At 40.5% G+C, this 17,521-nt stretch overlaps 2 protein-coding genes across 4 annotated transcripts in view; one reads left to right on the top strand and one right to left on the bottom strand.

Moving 5' to 3' along the window:
- Positions 1 to 4,849, top strand: part of loxhd1b (lipoxygenase homology domains 1b) — a 28,926-nt gene extending 24,077 nt beyond the window's left edge. For both annotated transcript variants that reach the window (XM_024276310.2, XM_036213458.1), the window contains 10 exons: positions 109 to 317; positions 550 to 735; positions 818 to 945; positions 1,916 to 2,033; positions 2,331 to 2,508; positions 2,579 to 2,764; positions 3,064 to 3,234; positions 3,319 to 3,451; positions 3,549 to 3,704; positions 3,773 to 4,849. In XM_024276310.2, coding sequence (XP_024132078.1) covers positions 109 to 317; positions 550 to 735; positions 818 to 945; positions 1,916 to 2,033; positions 2,331 to 2,508; positions 2,579 to 2,764; positions 3,064 to 3,234; positions 3,319 to 3,451; positions 3,549 to 3,704; positions 3,773 to 4,253 — 1,946 coding nt within the window. In that variant the 3' untranslated portion in view covers positions 4,254 to 4,849. The remainder of the gene's footprint in view (positions 1 to 108; positions 318 to 549; positions 736 to 817; positions 946 to 1,915; positions 2,034 to 2,330; positions 2,509 to 2,578; positions 2,765 to 3,063; positions 3,235 to 3,318; positions 3,452 to 3,548; positions 3,705 to 3,772) is intronic.
- A 328-nt stretch (positions 4,850 to 5,177) lies between these two features.
- rnf165b (ring finger protein 165b) overlaps positions 5,178 to 17,521 on the bottom strand; it is a 14,861-nt gene continuing 2,517 nt past the window's right edge. The window contains exons 2-8 of one of the 2 annotated variants that reach the window (XM_024275347.2): positions 16,186 to 16,510; positions 15,953 to 16,078; positions 14,819 to 14,948; positions 14,556 to 14,660; positions 14,181 to 14,276; positions 13,584 to 13,687; positions 5,178 to 8,682 (exon numbers count right to left, since the gene is read on the bottom strand). In XM_024275347.2, coding sequence (XP_024131115.1) covers positions 8,565 to 8,682; positions 13,584 to 13,687; positions 14,181 to 14,276; positions 14,556 to 14,660; positions 14,819 to 14,948; positions 15,953 to 16,078; positions 16,186 to 16,510 — 1,004 coding nt within the window. In that variant the 3' untranslated portion in view covers positions 5,178 to 8,564. Of the gene's footprint in view, positions 8,683 to 13,583; positions 13,688 to 14,180; positions 14,277 to 14,555; positions 14,661 to 14,818; positions 14,949 to 15,952; positions 16,082 to 16,185; positions 16,511 to 17,521 lie in introns of both variants that reach the window. The other variant, XM_024275346.2, reaches the window with a different exon arrangement.

The raw sequence follows: 17,521 nt of genomic DNA, 5'->3' as shown, positions 1-17,521 counted from the left end.
AACCTAATATCCCAAATGCTGGTTGGCCAAAACAACAAGATCTTAACAATTTTATAAAAACTTTAGAAGAAAAACCCTCCTCAAGCTGTTTTTTTCTCCTTCATACAGTAATTCCTTATCACTTCTCACTGTCTACTGGGAGTGACCACGACGCCACGACCACAGCCAGAGTCTATGTCATTGTCATCGGCCCCAACGACGTTGAGACGGACCGACTGTGGCTGGACCTGCCGGAGGGGAAGACATCCTTTGCAGCTGGCTCCATGGACCACTTTCTGTGCTATGGAACTGACGTAGGAGAGATCAAGAGGGTGGAAGTGAGAATCTAGGACTGTCTGTAGCTGCATCTGTGAAACTGTCTTCTCCTCCGCTGCCTCCACAGATGCACTGATGTTAAAAATTCAAATAAAAGCGTTCTAGCTCAGCAATAATTAACGCTAGCTGCGCCTTGTGGGATGCAGATCAAAAGGAAATCAAATGATATATCTATTCCCAGCTCTTCCTCGTTCCCACTCTCTGTCTTTGTCTTTTCTCTGGTCTGCTTCTCAGCTTGGCCATAATGGTGTCACACCAGAAAGCTGCTGGTTGGTGGATGAGCTGTCTGTTGCCGTGCCAACCAAAGGTATCATGTACATTTTTCCATGTAAGTGCTGGCTGGCTAAAGACAGGGGAGACGGCCTGACTGCCAGACTCTTCAATGTGCTGGACTCCACCACAATCAATATCATTCGTAAAGTGAGTCCTAAAATATTTGTCTGTGAAAACATTTGGTTCATGTGCAAAATAAAAGCAGTATTTTATCCACTATTTTTTTTAGGTTGTTTACTCTGCCACAGTTGTCACAGGAGACGTTCAGTATGCAGGCACGGATACTAACATCTTCCTGACTGTGTATGGAGCCAACGGGAGCACCGAGGAAATGCTGCTGCCCAAAAATGGAGACAGGTCGGCTGTTTTACAATATTCCAGACTAATCTTTTACTCTTTATGAATGATCAAAGCAGCATCAAGTAACTAATACGATAAAATAGAGGAAATTACAAACTTTAGGATGAATAATATCATCATCTAAGAAGATTTCATGCCTAATATTTGTTTGATTTTGTTATATTTAGAGGTGAAGCTGCCTCACCAGAACCTAAATATCTTATTTCATCAACAACTATAATCAACTTTAATCTCTGAAATTGTTGAGGTTAAAGAAATTGAGGCCGAACAGCAACCCCTGAGGGACACGTGTATTAACTTTCACCTTAAAAGCATGTCAGGGTTTTTGGAAAACTAAAACAAAACAAAGAGAAATAACTATCACAACACATTAAAAGTTCGCCATAAAAATGAGTGCTTATTCATCTGTAGATCAAACAAAGACTCAAGAGAACAATCTAATGTGTTTTAGTCCAAAACTCACATTTCTATTTCTCACTGATACATAAACATCAGTAAATCATTCTTAAGCTTTTTTGCAAATAGATAAATATCATATTTTTAACTCAGCTTTTACATATTCGTCAAGCTATTTTTTGTAACAGGGTTTCTTTACTTTTTTAGTATGTTTACACTTTTAAACTTACCTCATTATAAATGAATGTACTGTATGTTTGGGGTAATATGTTCTTTGTTTTTTAGTAGTACCTCCACAATGAGCTATTATGATTTAAATGATTGAGATTGTGCTAAATGGAGGATAACTTCTGCGACTTTTCGCTGTTTTAACTAGTTTTTATGCCATATCTCTTTTCTTTTTAGGTAAAGCACCTTGTGCTCTACATATGTACGAGATGTTATACAAATGTGGCTGATTGAAATAAGTCAGCCAGTAGTATTTCTTAAAGTGACAAAAGTGAATTAATTTAAAGTTTTTAACACGCAACATTGATAATTATGTGTCAGTTTATCAAATTGTTCCATTTAGGTTTGAAAGAGACCAAGAAGACACTTTTGTGCTGGAGATAGATGACATTGCTCCTCTGAAGAAGATCCGAGTTCGGATCGACGGCACCGGCAGCCGGCCTGACTGGTTTCTGGACAGGGTAAGTCCTGAGATGCAAATCTAAAAAATTTATTATATTTATTAAATATATATATATATATATATATATATATATATATATATATATATATTAAAATATATATTATTATTATATATTATTATATATTATTATATTATATATATTATATATATATTAAAATGTATTATAGCAAGTTAAAAAATTGGCCTTAAAATTGTCCAAGTTTGTATGAAAAATGTGTGTTAGTGAGAATTTGTCATTTTTTTTTGTTTCCTTCCCTTCACCTCATGGTACTGATGACCCAATGAATACTTTCAGATCCTCATGCGGAATCTGAATACTGAGGAGGAATATTTGTTCACCTATGAGAACTGGCTGTCCAGCACCAAAGGACCGAAGAGGATCAAAGTGTGTGAGCTGCCAGCTGTGGTTGATGATGAGGAGATGGTGGAGAAAACAACCTACGTCATCCAAGTCCAAACCAGCGACCTGGCAGGTGGGATACATCGAAATACTTAAAGATAGTATTTCTTGATAAGCCTGTGAAAGACTCCATGACCTTTCAGGTGCCGGTACCGACACCAACGTGTTTTTGATCGTCTTCGGGGAGTTCGGTGACACCGGGACGTTGCCCCTGAAAGAGAGCGGCAACCGGAACAAGTTTGAGCGGAAAACAAAGGACGTGTTTCGATTTCCTGACATGCTCAGTCTGGGTGAACTGTCGAAGGTCAGAGTGTGGCACGACAACAAAGGTGAGGCGTAGAGGCGTCAAAAGGTGTGATGAATGAATAATTTGATCCTTTGAGGTAAAACGATGTAAGGAAATTCATTTTTTTTAACCCAAACAGTCATTTTGGGGATGGTTCCAATGTGGAGAACAAATTTCACACACTGCAGTGAATGACAACTAGTTTAACTTAACTTTAAAAAGGAAAAACATGCACTGCGAATGTATGTTTTTCAAAATAAATAGTGGGAATATTTTTTTTCTTTTTTCATGATTATTGTAGTTGATTTAATGAACGTATTGCCTTGCTTTGACCATAAACAGGTCCTGCTGCTGCCTGGCACTTGGACTTCATTGATGTGAGAGATGAAGCGATGGACCAAACCTTCAGGTTCCCCTGCGACCGCTGGCTGGCTAAAAACGAGGACGATGGGCAGATCATGAGGGAGCTGGCCTGTGCCAACAATGACTCCGTGGACCTCAGCGACAAAACCAGTCAGTGAAAATGGGATTCAATTATGGTAGATTAGCAGATGAGAAATGGTTTTAGAGCTACAATGTGTGTCTCTGCATTGACAGAATATGAAATTGCCACAACAACTGCTAACACAAGTGACGCCTCGACCACGGAAAACGCCTGGATTCTGTTGGAGGGACGGAAAGCCCGTTCCAAGGAGTTTGTTCTAGAGAATAAGAAGAAGAAGTTCTTACGGTAGGTTTTCAAAAACAGAAAAGTGTTAATCTGCAAATAAAAGATTTTAAAGACATAAACATCTGTGAAATGTGTTTTTTTTTTCCTGCTTTCGCAGTGGTGCCATCGACGTGTTTGAGTTCTCATCCAAGCATGTGGGGAACATTGTCAGCATCTGCATCGGCCATATAACCAAAGACGGAAAAAAAGTGAAGAAAGAAGTTTTCTGGCACGTTCTGGAGGTGGTGGTTACAGAAATGGAGCTCGGAAACAAGTGAGTGTCATTATACGCGACTGTTTGCTGTCAGATTTAAAATTCAAACCTTAAAATCTGCTTCTCAGGTATTTCTTCCACTGTGATGCACAAATCCCGCTGACTGCCAAAAAGGACAGTTTTCTGACCTTCGAGTGCTACAAATCAGTTGAGAGCTTTGCAAGTAAAGTCCGCAACCTGGTTCCGGTCAAATACGGCGTCATTGTAATAACTGGGGATGTGAAAGGTGCTGGCACGGACTCTAACGTCTTCATCACCATCTATGGCGTCAACGGGGACTCGGGCAGGCGTGAGCTGAAGAAGAAGTTTCGCAACCTGTTTGAGCGGGGGCAGACGGACTCTTTCGTCTTGGAGATGCTGGAACTCGGCGACCTCCTGAGAGTTAAGGTGGAGCACGACGGCAGCAGCCCAAACGGCGGCTGGTTCTTGGAGTGCGTGGAGGTGACCAACACCGCTACTTCAGTCACAACCATTTTTCCGTGTGGGAAGTGGCTGGACGCTAACAAAGCTGACGGTCAGATTCAAAGGGTGATTTACCCCAAATATTAGGGTGAGATGTATTAGAAGTCTTTGGTTACTGTAAAGGAGAACTGGACTGAGTGACCTCTTCCTTCTGGCATTCCAAATAGGACAGGGGTGGGCAAACTTTTTGACTAGTGGGCCAATTCTGATTTCATTGAAGTTGCACCAATGGGTTGATGTTCCCCATGGAAAATAAAGAAATACCGCGTTCATGTGGTGTTGGAATGATCCAAAAATGACTGTCTGACTCGGAAAACACACATGAAACGCTGACCCCGATCGATTTACTTGGCTTGAACATGGCGCCGTCCATATCACAAAAATGGCGACTGAATTGACTTCCTTTCATTGTAGCTGGAAATAATCATTTTTCTAGTGGTGACATCACACTCACTCTGTCCAGTTCTCTTGTACAGTCAAATGGTATGAACAGATTTCCTCGTTTAGGTCTGTGATGTCTTATTAAGTGTCTTTGTTTGGGTTGGAAAAGATAGAAATATCTGAGATTAATGTTCATTTTTAAGAATCAGTGTTATTTTTAAAGTTTGTGCCAAATGTTTGGACCTTCCTCTTCTTAAAAATAAACATTTTCTACCATTTGTTTCTCTTTATGCTTGAGTTGAACCTGAAATATGTGGAATATTCCCAACAACAATAATGCAAAATTAACTTAAAGCTTAATGAGTGCTCTTTTTTTTCGAATAAATTGGCAATTTAATTTATTTATTTCCAAATGTAAAAAAAGGAAGTCAAAAAGATAACTGAAAAATTTGGATAAAATGTTTTATTTTTAATAGTTTTTGTTAATTTTAGATCATTTTAAGAAATTTTGGAGGAAAAATGTACAAAAATGTTGCGTATTTGTCCACTTAGATGTCATTTTAATGCCTCAGGAATGCTTAAGAAATTTAAAATAATTGTTTCTTTACATCAAATAACACAACAGCTTCGTAAATTCTCAGCATTTTAGGCAGTTTATTTGAAAAACACATACAAAAAGATCATATACAAGACAATAAATAAAAAAAGAGACAGAACAGTTTGGGTTAAGCTATGCAACTTTTTGCATCATCATTAGTAATAAATACAGTACAAAATCCACCCAGAGTGAATCTAAAGATTTTCCACAATATTCACTGATCATGTTATTCTTCATTATGATTTTTAGCTATTGCTTTCATATTATTGATACATACTTCTACTTTTCTATAAAATACTCAAGATCATAAAACATTGCGCGGTTACAGCAAAACAGCAGTGTGTTGTACAAAGATGGCCACTTCCCTTTTTCACTGGCAGGTTAATAATCAACATTTTTTTTCAGCAGCAAAGAAACATCTGAAATATTCAAGAAGATACAGCATCATATTAAACACATCTACAGAGCTACTCCCACATACACATAGGAAAACCTGAGAAGGACATGCATTAAAAAGCTTGTGCTTTAAGTTCTACTGTTCATTCCGGTTCATCAGCTTGAGTTAATACTATGGCTACTGTCCAGTTCACTCTGGAGTTTACGGGGTACACTGTGGAGGGCATGGGGTAAGGCCAGTGAGAGCACAAAATGAGAGAATTCGACCAATCGGCTTCATTCTAATCCAATTAATTTGCAGGATTATTAATAGGAAATGCACACTCGAAACGCTTTGTTAGCTTATAGTACCCGGGTGTGAAACATCTATATTGTGAAACCACAGTACACCAGAAGTTTGCTCGAAAGATCAATGGCTCAAGTTAGCATGTTAGATATACGCCCCACACAAAGCAACTGCCAGCAACACGAAAAAAACAAATCATAAAGCTGTGTGACCTAAAACTAAACTGAGATCCTGATATAACGGATGCTGTGAACGCGGTTGCAAACAACAAAAACTGGATTAAGATGAGGGAAGCGAGCTAAGACGAGCAGGCTCTCGCCCTGGGATCCGCTTCAGACCAAAGCAGATTCTTAAGAGATAAAAACATACAAACAAAATCAAGAAAATGGCATGAATGGAATGTCATATAGATCAAACAGCACCATGCTGGCTAGAAAACGTGCGGGGAAACACCCCGGCCACTTTTTCAACGAGTTTCTTTCGCCTTTGAAAAAGAAAACACAGACGGCATGCAAAAGCATCCCCACCGACCAATGCATAATGAGGTATTTTTTTTAATGTTTTGTGTTATTTTAAATAAATATATTGATTAAATTGCAAAGTTATGAGATAGAGACATTAAATATTCCACCACAATAGCTAGCTAGCTACAGTTAGTAATAAATAATGATTGTTTAATACTTAAGGCATCTTTAATCACAGCATTCTATGTGAACTAGCAAACCTCCATGGTCATCCATATGTAGTTTTTTGGATGGAGGCTTCATACAAAAAAGAAAAAAAGAGAAAAAATAAAAAAAAGCAACACAAACAATCAAAATACCTTCCAGAAGTACACAAGGAAGCATGAAGATACTTGGAACTGAATAAGAACACAAAAATCTAGGACAAGAAGTACCCACACCACCGAAAACCAAAAGATCAGGCAACTCCATATTATAGTGCATTTACAAAACACAAGCTACATTAGAACAACAACATATGTTTTTGCAGCATTGCAGCTTATTCTTCACAATGGTTACAATGGACAAGGACTCGGCATGTTAGTACCATGTCCAAACTGGCAGGTGAGCAAAAAAAAAAAAAAAGAGGATAAACAGACAGGCAATTAAAAAAAATAAGAATGGCAGAAAAATAAAAGAATAATGTTAAGAACGTTTGTTTGGTATTTATCAAATGGATGGCTTTTTCTCCCTTTCACCCTCCTTCAAGTGAATTCACGCCAACATGGTTCATGCATGATATAGAGAAACAGCTTCTATCACTGCACATGTCACAGTTGTTCTAGCAATACCATAGACCATACATAGTACCATGGGAAAGAGGGGGCGGGAACAATCATACACATTCTAGCACAAATCACAGGCAAGCTAGTTTGTATTTTCCCTGTAACACCAGACAGTCTTATATCAAACGGTTGGAGGTTGAAATGAAAGGAACCGATAGACAACGGAGGTGATTCGCTGTGTATAGAAATCGCATGTGCTTGTTCGATAGGCAATAAGGTTCTGGTAATAAAAATGTCACTCTGATGGCAAGACTCAGGCACTGCATCCTCAAGCCCCATGCTCACGATCACGCCATGAGCAAGGCCACAGAGATGGGAGTTGCCTTTAGACACGGACCCGACGGCGGCTCCTTAAACCCCACTACGCCGGTCGGAGATCGATGTCGAAGGGCAACTTTGGTCTACGAGGGACGAGCGGGTGGTAAAGGTGTGGGGTATCAAGGAGCATTCCTGTCCTCCTCTATGAATGATCAGGATCATAACAAACAGGTCACATGCACGGACACAGTCCCCGTTTCTACTGCTCCACTACATTTACGACACAGCCCAAGCCTGCCATACAGCATGCACATCTGAGGCCTCTGCTTCTAGGTTATAGAGGCCCGACTACAACACTACACACATCACTGAAAGCCATGCCTGCAGTTAGCGGGTTTAGCATCAACTCCGATGGCATCTACTAACTGTAAGTCCAAATTCACGTTAGACAAGAAAGAGGGATTGTTTTTCTTTTTTTTTGGCCTTTTGTACAGCTCTTTCTCTTGTTGCTTTGAACACACGGCGTCCTCTAGAGCTGCGTTCACCCTCTCCGGAGGCGCCATTTTTCACAAACATATTTCTCAAAAGGCGTTTGCTTGCTACACAACACTGTTACTCTGTAAATACTTATTCAGTACTAAACTCCATTACACCGCAAGCGTTCAGCTACAAGAGTTCACGTCATACAACCTCATGCTATTATGTTCTGTACAGATGTGCTGAGGGCTTTAGGCAGAAAACAGCTAGAAGGATTTCCACTGGCTTGGAAGGGGCGGGGGGCGAAGGATGTAGTGGCAGCAGAGTGGTATTGGAATACCGCGCTGAGCAGGGGAGGGTTTGTGGTCTTTTGGTGTGCACAGGGGGTTAGAATGGTGAAGCCTCAGCACATCTGCCTGTCTGCTCCTACCTTTTACATTCAGCAAAGCCCCCCTCAACTGCCCTTCAGTCCAGCAACCCATCTGTGCATCGACCCCCCCGTCTCCCCTCGTCGCCTTGTAGGTGAGTGTGCTTTGATTCCCCCCCTCCACCCCTGTCACAGCCGTCTCAGAAGGCAGACTCTTTGAGCGATGCAGAGGGGAAGAGGGGTGTTTGGCAGAGCCTCTCTTCTTCGACCCACCCCCCCACCCCGGAGGGAGGCGATGGGAGAATTAACGAGACCGGATCCGGAGCCGCGGGAACCGTCGGGGGCTATCAGCTGTCGGGGGTCAGCTGGGTCTCAATGTCCACTCTGCAGATGGGGCACTTCCTGCTGGTGGCCAGCCACTGGTCAACGCACGCCTGGTGGAAGAGGTGCATGCAGGGTAATCTCCTGGAGGGGGGAGAAAACGAGAGCAAAGCAAAGGTTAGTTGTTCATATTTTAGAGTGGAGGATTTTCCTTAAAATAAAAAAAAAAATGCACACGTTTTTGCCATTTAATAAGCCACAAAAAGCATCAGCAATATTTGTGATTTAAGACCCACTCCATGAAAATGATGTTTTTAACACGCTCTTGTGGCATTTTTCTGAAGAAAATTAAGCTCAAAAGTGCATTTCTTAGTATATTTTATTCAAATCGTTTTGAATCAAGAGCAGACGAGGAAAATGCAGTTTGTAAAAGAGCGTATTTGGGAGGGAGGGGAAAAGGGGGCGGGGTTGCTCTGCACTAAAAGTTCTGCTCACAAAAGAGACAAATTCGTAATGAACTCCTGCTGCTCTGCAGAAACTATATCCTAGAAAACGACAGATTTCTTGATTTGGCTAAAAAATACATAATCATAACAAAAAGACCATTGGGGATGGTTTTAGAACAGATTAAAAAAATCTGAGTGAGTCTTTAAGAAGATTTGTCTTAAGTCTCTTTTCTCAACATTGCCTTAGGAGTGCTAAAATGCAAAAAAAAAAAAAAAAAGATGGCAGCAGCTTTCTTTATGTATACAGAAGATGAAGGAGCTGACTGAGAATGTGCTGTCTAAACACATTTGCATACTCTAGTTTTCATTTGGCATGTGGATATTTTGGTTTGCCACTATAACCTATCATAGCATTACATCATAGACCACTTATTAGTCAGTCAGTCTAAATGGCGTACACTTGAATAGCGCTTTTCTACCTTCCTCAAAGACTCAAAGCGCTTTCCAGTCACAGTCCCAGTCACACACCAATGACGGCTCCACTCCCAAACACTGGCGCCAACCTTCCGCCAGAGGCGAGGCGGGTTCAGCGTCTCGCCCAAGAACACTTCGACCCATGTGCAGACAAGGTGGGAATCAAACCCGCAATATTCCGTGTAGAAGTCGACCGCCTGACCACAGCCGTACCTAGTTAAATCCAAGATCTTTTTCCAATTCAAATCATTGACAGCATATGAGAACCGGACTGAGTGAGTGTGACGTCACCAATAAAAAATGACTTACTTTCGGTTCCAAACAAACAAAGTCAATTTAGTTGCCATGTTGGAACCAGACATCCTCAGTAAGACGTGATTGGTCCGTGTCAGTCTAAGTCTATATTTCCATGGAAACCACTTTCTCCAATCACTAGTGAGAATGTTAGAAGGCCACACCCCTTTAACTGAAAGGGAATCTGTAAAACGCTTTGAACATAAGACAGGAGGCAACCTACTTTTATTGAAGCATCTGATTGGTCAGTTTATAAATTTAAAAATCTACATTATTGTAAAAATAGCAACAATGGTTATTCCAACAAATATTATTACTAAGTAATAGCCATTAATTTCTCAATAGAAGTCTAAAAAATGTTTGGCTTTTTGGGACCAACAGATACTTCCTATTTGGAAGAAATTCTTATGTGTTTGTTTTGGGAACGTCAGAACTTCTCATATAGGGAATTAAGCGGCAAAAAGCTTGAAAATGTGTTTGATGTTAGGTTCACAGGCTCAGAAACACACATCCAAACAACCAATTCCAAAGAAAAGTCAATGTAAACGCATGTATATGCACATTCTGGGCTTCCATGTTCAAAACTCTAGCATTCATGCAAGTTTTTAAGTCTGTTTTTGGTATCTACTCTACGTGCAAAACCCGCAACCATTAAATTAAAAGTTAAACCAGCTGAACTTTGACCAATCAGGGCCTGGGGTAAGGTAGTGATGCATGGGTAGCATCTTTTTTCAAAACACAAAATTGATTATGAAGGAGAAATTAAAAATTACGGTTTATACTCAGACAAAATTATATGACCCCAAGTCTTTTAAATATCAGAGTAGAGCCGTGAAAGACGAAGATTCATGAGATTTTCACTGCTTTAACAATTCGCACCAAGCCTCTTCCAACTATGAAAGCAACAGCTAAAAATCATAAACTAGTATCGGGTAGCAACAGTCCAGTGTGACCTGAAGAATGCCTGTTTAGCACATTGTTCTTCACATGTCGGTGTGTTTGTTGCTTAACAGTCAGAATGTAGGTCAAGTGTTGTCTCTCTGGTCTCTGCCATCGGCTCCCACAGAATAATGTAACGTTACGCTAATCCAGGAGGGGTAGACATGACTGTCCTCACTCAGCTCAGCTTCATCCAGTTAACAGACGTGAAATCTTGAAGGTGCATTTGATTAATGGATCCCGTCACACAGAGTTTCCAGACCTCCTCTGGAGCAGATCCAGCTGTCTGGCTGAGGTTCACGTTTCACACCATAACGCATCTCCAATGACCTCCTCGGATCAAATTGCACAACACGACTGATCTGATTTCAACTGCCTGTATGAAAGCTCATTGTGTTGTGTGTATGGATGTTTACATGAACAAAGCGTGCGTCTTTTTGTTCCCTCTAATTAAAAATGAGTCACCCGCCCCAGCCGGAGAAAAGCCAAACTCTTCATCAGCTACTCGTGTTCCTTTCTATCCTTTGTAAAGAAAAAAAACGATCGCTGTCACTTTGCTACATGTCGGATAACAAAAACACGGTTTGTCAAATGCTCACCTAAAGCCTTCAGCTGTAGTTTTAGTAAAAGATGCTGCAGAAAAATCTTTTGAAATTGGGTGGCACAATGAGTTGCATGAAAATCACTGTTGAACTACTTCATATTGAACAGAAATTCATCTACATACATTTTGACCAAAACTACTGAGAATTTTTAAAAGCAACATTTACTCATCTTGGTTACATCAGTTCTAATCAATAGTATTAATTCAAGTCGGTCGTTTTATTTTATTATTTAAATAGAATTAAAGTTATAATTTAATGGATAAAAAGTTGAAGAAAATAGGAGTAATTTGAACATAAAGCAGTCATACAATGCCTGTGTTTTATTTTTCTAAGTATATTTGAAGACCAGAAATAAAATAAAAGATTTTTCAAAATTAAATCTGGATTCACACACATATTATTAATTATTAAAGGCTTATTGCATACTTCCAAAAAGAAAATAAAAATAGTACAAACTACTGGGGTTTTGATCACAGGATCACATCTGTTCACTTCTGACATTTTATAAACGAGCTAGAAAGCGTCACACAACAGTTTTGACACAAACTTTAGCTCATCAAAATCAAGAAATCATAAACTGTTTTTAAAAGTACTACATATTATTGGTTTTTAGAAAATAGCCGATATAAATTTGAATGCAGGCCACATTTGGCCAGACTTTGGACATGCCTGCTTTACAAGCTTAAAACAATTAAAAAACAAAAATATAAGATCCTACAGAACAGCTTTAACCCTCCTGACCTCCTGTACCCAACATCATGAAACAGAACGACACATGAATAAAACTCGGAGTATAAATAGAAAGAGAAACCAAAGTAGAAACCTGGCTTGATGCTAATGCAAGGAAATGATATTTGGGGGATCTGTCCACGCCAGGGACTGACCCAGTCATGATCACAGAGGACGTCACCATGGAAAACCTCTTGATCAAAGCAGCCTGACCAGGGAAGTCCCACTGTGACAACCCCGTCCCATGAGAAGGGTTGGTCACTGTGTGGAGGATCTACCCCAGAAAGACTGGAGTTATTATTTCTTTTGCACACTGGACTTAAGACAAAATCTTTAAAGAGTAAAATACTAAAAGCAGATATATGACTAGACTTTAATGGAAAGGTAAAAATAGATAGTCACAAAATAAATTGATTACAAATAAAACATTATTTCAAAAAGTACAAAAATAAAATGATTGAAATATCAAATATATTTCTAAATTTCAACTAAAAGGCTGATCAAAAAGGTAAGTCTTGAGTCTTCCTTTAAAATAGTGACCCCCAACGCCCAAGTCGCGAAGCGGTACCTGTCTGTGGGTCACTTGGTACCGGGCCACAGACAGAAAAAAATAAAAAATAAATTCATGCACTAACTTGGGTTATTTCCGTTTATTTTCTGATCCTGAAGGAAGTTTTATTTTGGAAAACTGACGGATTCTGTTCACAACATCCATCTTGGTCATGTGACTTCAAGCAGCTACCTGGATTGCTACGCTATTAGCCCAAAGCTAACAAAAACCAAACAATAAAATGTATTTGGAAAGTTTCTTTAAAGAATATCATTTAAGTTTTAAAATTGTATTCTATGGGGAAAAAATCTACTGATAATTTTGGACTTTTTAAAACTAAATTTGCAGTAGTATTTTATTTCGAAAATAGATTTTCACAAACTGGAAGCCTAAAAATGCAAACTTAAGCCCCGTACGGACCAGTCTGTGAAAATATTGTCTAATTTAAACCGGTCTGTGGTCTGAAAAAGGTTGGCGACCACTGATTAAAAACATGAAGAGTTGCTATCCCTGGAGTTCTGATAGGATTTTCTATAAATGTCCTTAATAAATAAATCCCTGTTGTAAGTTCTACCTTTAAGAATTTCTAAAAGGCCTGTACCAGAGGACCATAAGGTCCACAAGGGCTCGTAAAAACATTTATAAACAAACAAAGAACCATAAAAAATGAACTTTAATATGAAATTTGGTAGGTGTTTAATTGCAATGCTGATTAAAGTGATCATTTTTAATTCAGAGAAGTGTGTGAAATGTCAAAAAATAGCTAAATTATTCAGTGGGGAAGGGTTAATGTTTCTAAAACACATTGAAGTTATTTCATTCTGAAAGAATACAGCAGGTTGAGCAATTTACAAGTCACTGAATTCAAAAGTTCCCATAGAATTTATCTTTAAAAACCTGCAGCCTACAACAGTTCATTTAAGGTAAGGCGCATCCCAGAACGGCGTCTATCTTCAGAAATGGTTACATTTTTCCTGCTGAGCAGCGGAAAAAGAGGTAAATAACTACCTGACGTCCTCTCCATCTTCCAGCATCGAAAGACAAATGGTGCATTTTTCATCAGTATCCAGCTCCTCATCATCCAGGCACATCTTCAGGTCCTGGGGTATTCTCTGCAGAGATAAACACACAAAAACACTTTCATTTTTTTAAAGAATGCTGTGTTTATGCCACAGGGGGTTCAGAGTCAGCCCAGGCTGGATTAAAAAGATGAAAAAAAAACATCACCTTATCCAGTTCTCCAGAAAAAAAACAAATATTCTTTCTCCAGTCTTCCTGGAGGATTTGGGTCATATCGAGTATTGCTGTTTTTTTAAATTCATAGCACGTTCATATCTGCAGACAGCAGGATGAGTCATCCCTCGCCTTGAACTGTGAATGCTGCAGCTCGCTCTCATTAATCTGCAGAGTGAAATTAGATTGACCTTTGAACTCCTGCAAGAGTCCTGACCTTTTTCCTCCACTCTCATCTCTCCACTTCGATTTCCTGACCCAGCAGCTCTGCTCGCTTCTGTCGGTTCTCCCTCAGCTCATATCTTTCCTCTGTACGGGAGGACATCAAACGACTGCTTCCTCAACCGGCAGGTGAACACTTTCCACACTCACCTTTTTATACTTGTGTGGAAAAGTGAATCTCTCTATGGTGGATTGAATTGCTCCGCGGTTTACGCTGCCCAGCCTGTCCTCCAGCTGCAGGAGCTCCTGTAGAAAAACAAAAGTCCTTTTTCTTCTTTTTTTGCACAAAAACACATTTGATTTAAATAGCTTTGCTAATTATTTTGTGGAGCACTACAGAAAAACAACAGATTTAGACGGAAACAAATGTGGGATTATAGACAGCTGGACTCATCAGAAGGCCAGGATAATTGAAAATGGGGAAATCAGTCACACACTCGAGGCTGTCCAGAGCATTGGTCACAGAGAAATTAACGACGAACGAGCGTGGACCGCTGGAGAGAGGGAGGATGCAGCGACACCCACCTCGTAGCTTTCTCTAACGGCAGATGCGTGGCGGGAGGGGTTGAGACTCTGCAGAGCCAGCAAATGCAACTGGGGGTAGGGGTAGTTTCTGATCTCATGGACAACCTAGGAGAAGACAGATTTGAAAAAAAGCTGGAGTCAGCTCTGCGGCAGAAATCAAACGCAGCGGCGGGGTGTTGACGGGTCACCCGTGTTGCCAGGTTTCAACGCAAATGTCAGACAACCAGAAGGGAGGTCAAACACAACGGAAGGTGCAGACTCACCACTTGCGTTGAGGCATTGTTTCTGGGGAAGTGGTGCATCCTGGGGGAGGTCAAGTAGTGCTGATAGTGCTGCGGCAGTGGGTGGATATGATACTGATGTGGAGCCAGCCCAGCATCAACACTCAGATCCCTGAATGGGGGGCAGAGAATTCATTCTAAGACACAATTCAGGGTTTCCACAACTCCTACGATAATCTGCATGAAGACCATTGACTGCATATGAGAACTGGACTGAGTGTCACCTCCCTCCACATGTTTTAGACAGGAAGTACCTGCTGGTTCTAAAAATACCATAGACTTCTTTAGAGAAATAAACAGCTTTTACTCAGTCATTAGGTTTGTCAGAATAACCATTCATGCTCTGGTCTTACTTTAACATGTTCTTTCTAATCCTGATTTTTTATTTATGATATTTTTGTCTTTAACGCAAGTGATTCAAGTTACGAACTGACCGATTAGATGCCTCAATAAAGGTGTGTGGTTTTGCGTTTGAAGCATTTGTTTTTAAGTTGTAGGGGTGTGGACTTTAAACAAGCCCTCACCTAAATTACGCGAGTGGTTGCTATAGAAACAATGACTCAGACGGCTTTGGACCAATCACTGCTTACTGACATCATTTGGCTCCAACAAGATGGCGTGTGTATCACAAAAAGATTTAAGGATTCAATGGTGAATGAATTGACTTAATTTGGTCAGAGCTAAAAGTAAAAGACTTTCTGTGGGTGACATCACACTCACACGGTCCAGTTCTCGTATACAGTCAATAGTAAAGATAAATCAAATTCTACATGTTTTGCGAAACCTGAAAAATGCTGTTGAATTTTGCAAAACCTGTTTTTTTACATTTTAAACAACACTTTTGACAAAAATAACTGTCATTTAGCAGCATGAAAGATAAGAATACACAGATTTGACGAACAGTCATTTAGTATGGTGGTCCTGAAGTCCAAATCACACCAAACAAACCACTCAAAGCAAAAAATATAATATAGATCACAGTGGTAATTAACCAATCAACATTACAATCTAGAAATCAAAGCAAAATTCCATTTGAGACATTTGGCTGCCAGCTGAGTGTTTAAAGTCCTGTTTATTCTAGTTTGTTTGCATTTTTGAGGGAGAAGTTCTGCGTACCAGTCCGTGCCCTCAGCTAGGTATCGCGGCTGCTGCACCACAGGCTGAGGGACGTGAAGCGGGGGCGCAAACTCGTATCCTGGCCGTAGTCTGTGGGGTTGGTGGGGGACTCTCTCTGGGGTGCGTCTACTAAGACAAAAACCCATGTATTTGAAAACATCCTGGAAAAAAACAAGTTATTGGGTCACATGGTTGCACATTTGGAGTTTCTTCTGCCTAAGCCGTGTAGATACCTGGACGGCGGCAGGATGTGCCGATGCTGGGCCTCCAGGATCTGCTGCTGGAGGAGGTATTGCTGGTGTAATGCCTGAGGTAGGAAGGGAGGGGTGGGGATGTCCTGGAACTGAGGAGCAGGCAGGGGGTTGAGGGGCGGATGAAGTGAAGAGATATGCTGGTGGCCAGGTGGGGCCAGGTGGGGGTTTATGCCTGACTGTGGCTGCCCTGGGTGGGGCATGGGGAAGTCCATGGGCAGTGGGGCCTGAGGACCTAGCTGGAAGTGCCGGCAAGAGGTAGCATGGCTGTGCTGCTGTTGTTGCTGTTGCCGGTTAAAATGGGATCCTGCGGAAGAAAAGGAGAACTTATCAGAAGTGTGAGGGAGAAGAATGAGCTGGAATTAATTGTGGGTGAAATGTGGTGTCACTGTGTGCAATGCAGCATGTTAATGAAGCCCTACCTCTTACCTAGGGTGAAAAATACTTCTGTAGGGGTGGAAGAATGATGGTTACCACGAGTACCATGAATATGATCACCATTTTTGGCACAAAAATTTCGTTTTTTTTTTTTTCTGTTAAGAATTTCCCGACATCTTGATCAACTTCTGGTCTTCTTACTCACAGCAGGGGAACTCTGCCTGTAAGGTCTTCATCTGTAATTGTAAATTCTGCTTCTGACAGGAAGTCAGTGACTTTCCAATAATCCGTTCCGTAAATTACAACTACATCTGTCTCGAATCCCCCTCACTTTATGTGAAGCCCGGCCGTATAACACAGCTGGTAAGAATGTACTTTTCTTCTGCAGCGTGCACACTTGGAAGCTTGTGGAGGAAATAGCTGGAAGGCTTTTATTTTTTTTTTTACTTTGACTCTCTGACCACAACTATTTGGTTACAGTAGAGAACCCACTGCTGCCGGGACTCAAAACGGAAAAATGTGAAGAAGACATGCTTTAGTTTGCAGTGTGGTTGAGTTTGCACATTTAGCTTTGATTGTAACATTATGACTTAAAATTTGATTTTAAAAAGATGCTTTTGTGAACTTTTTTTTAAACTATGGATTATTTATTAGGGTAGTCTTTAAAAAAAATCTGTCTAAACAGACAGAAAAGAGTAGCAGTACGCCTTTTCAGAAACATTTTCCAGCTCGATAGCTCGTCAGAAAAGCCGCGCAGACAAAAGATGAACTCCCTACTGTGGGTCAAAGGCTGGCGTCTAGACTCCGGGGTAACACACTGCGTTCTTAGGCGACTCAGTGAAAAATGATCACCGTGAATGACAGCAGATAGACTCATTCAGGCCCTGGGATGGAGGAAGCATGGAAATCGTCTATCTTTGTCATAGCAGGAGAGGAGGTG

This window comes from Oryzias melastigma, linkage group LG9 (genome assembly GCF_002922805.2).
Source record: "Oryzias melastigma strain HK-1 linkage group LG9, ASM292280v2, whole genome shotgun sequence".
NCBI classification, from domain to species: Eukaryota; Metazoa; Chordata; class Actinopteri; order Beloniformes; family Adrianichthyidae; genus Oryzias; species Oryzias melastigma.
The sequence above is the reverse complement of the archived record's forward strand: the minus strand, read 5'-3'. Positions and strand labels throughout refer to the sequence as shown.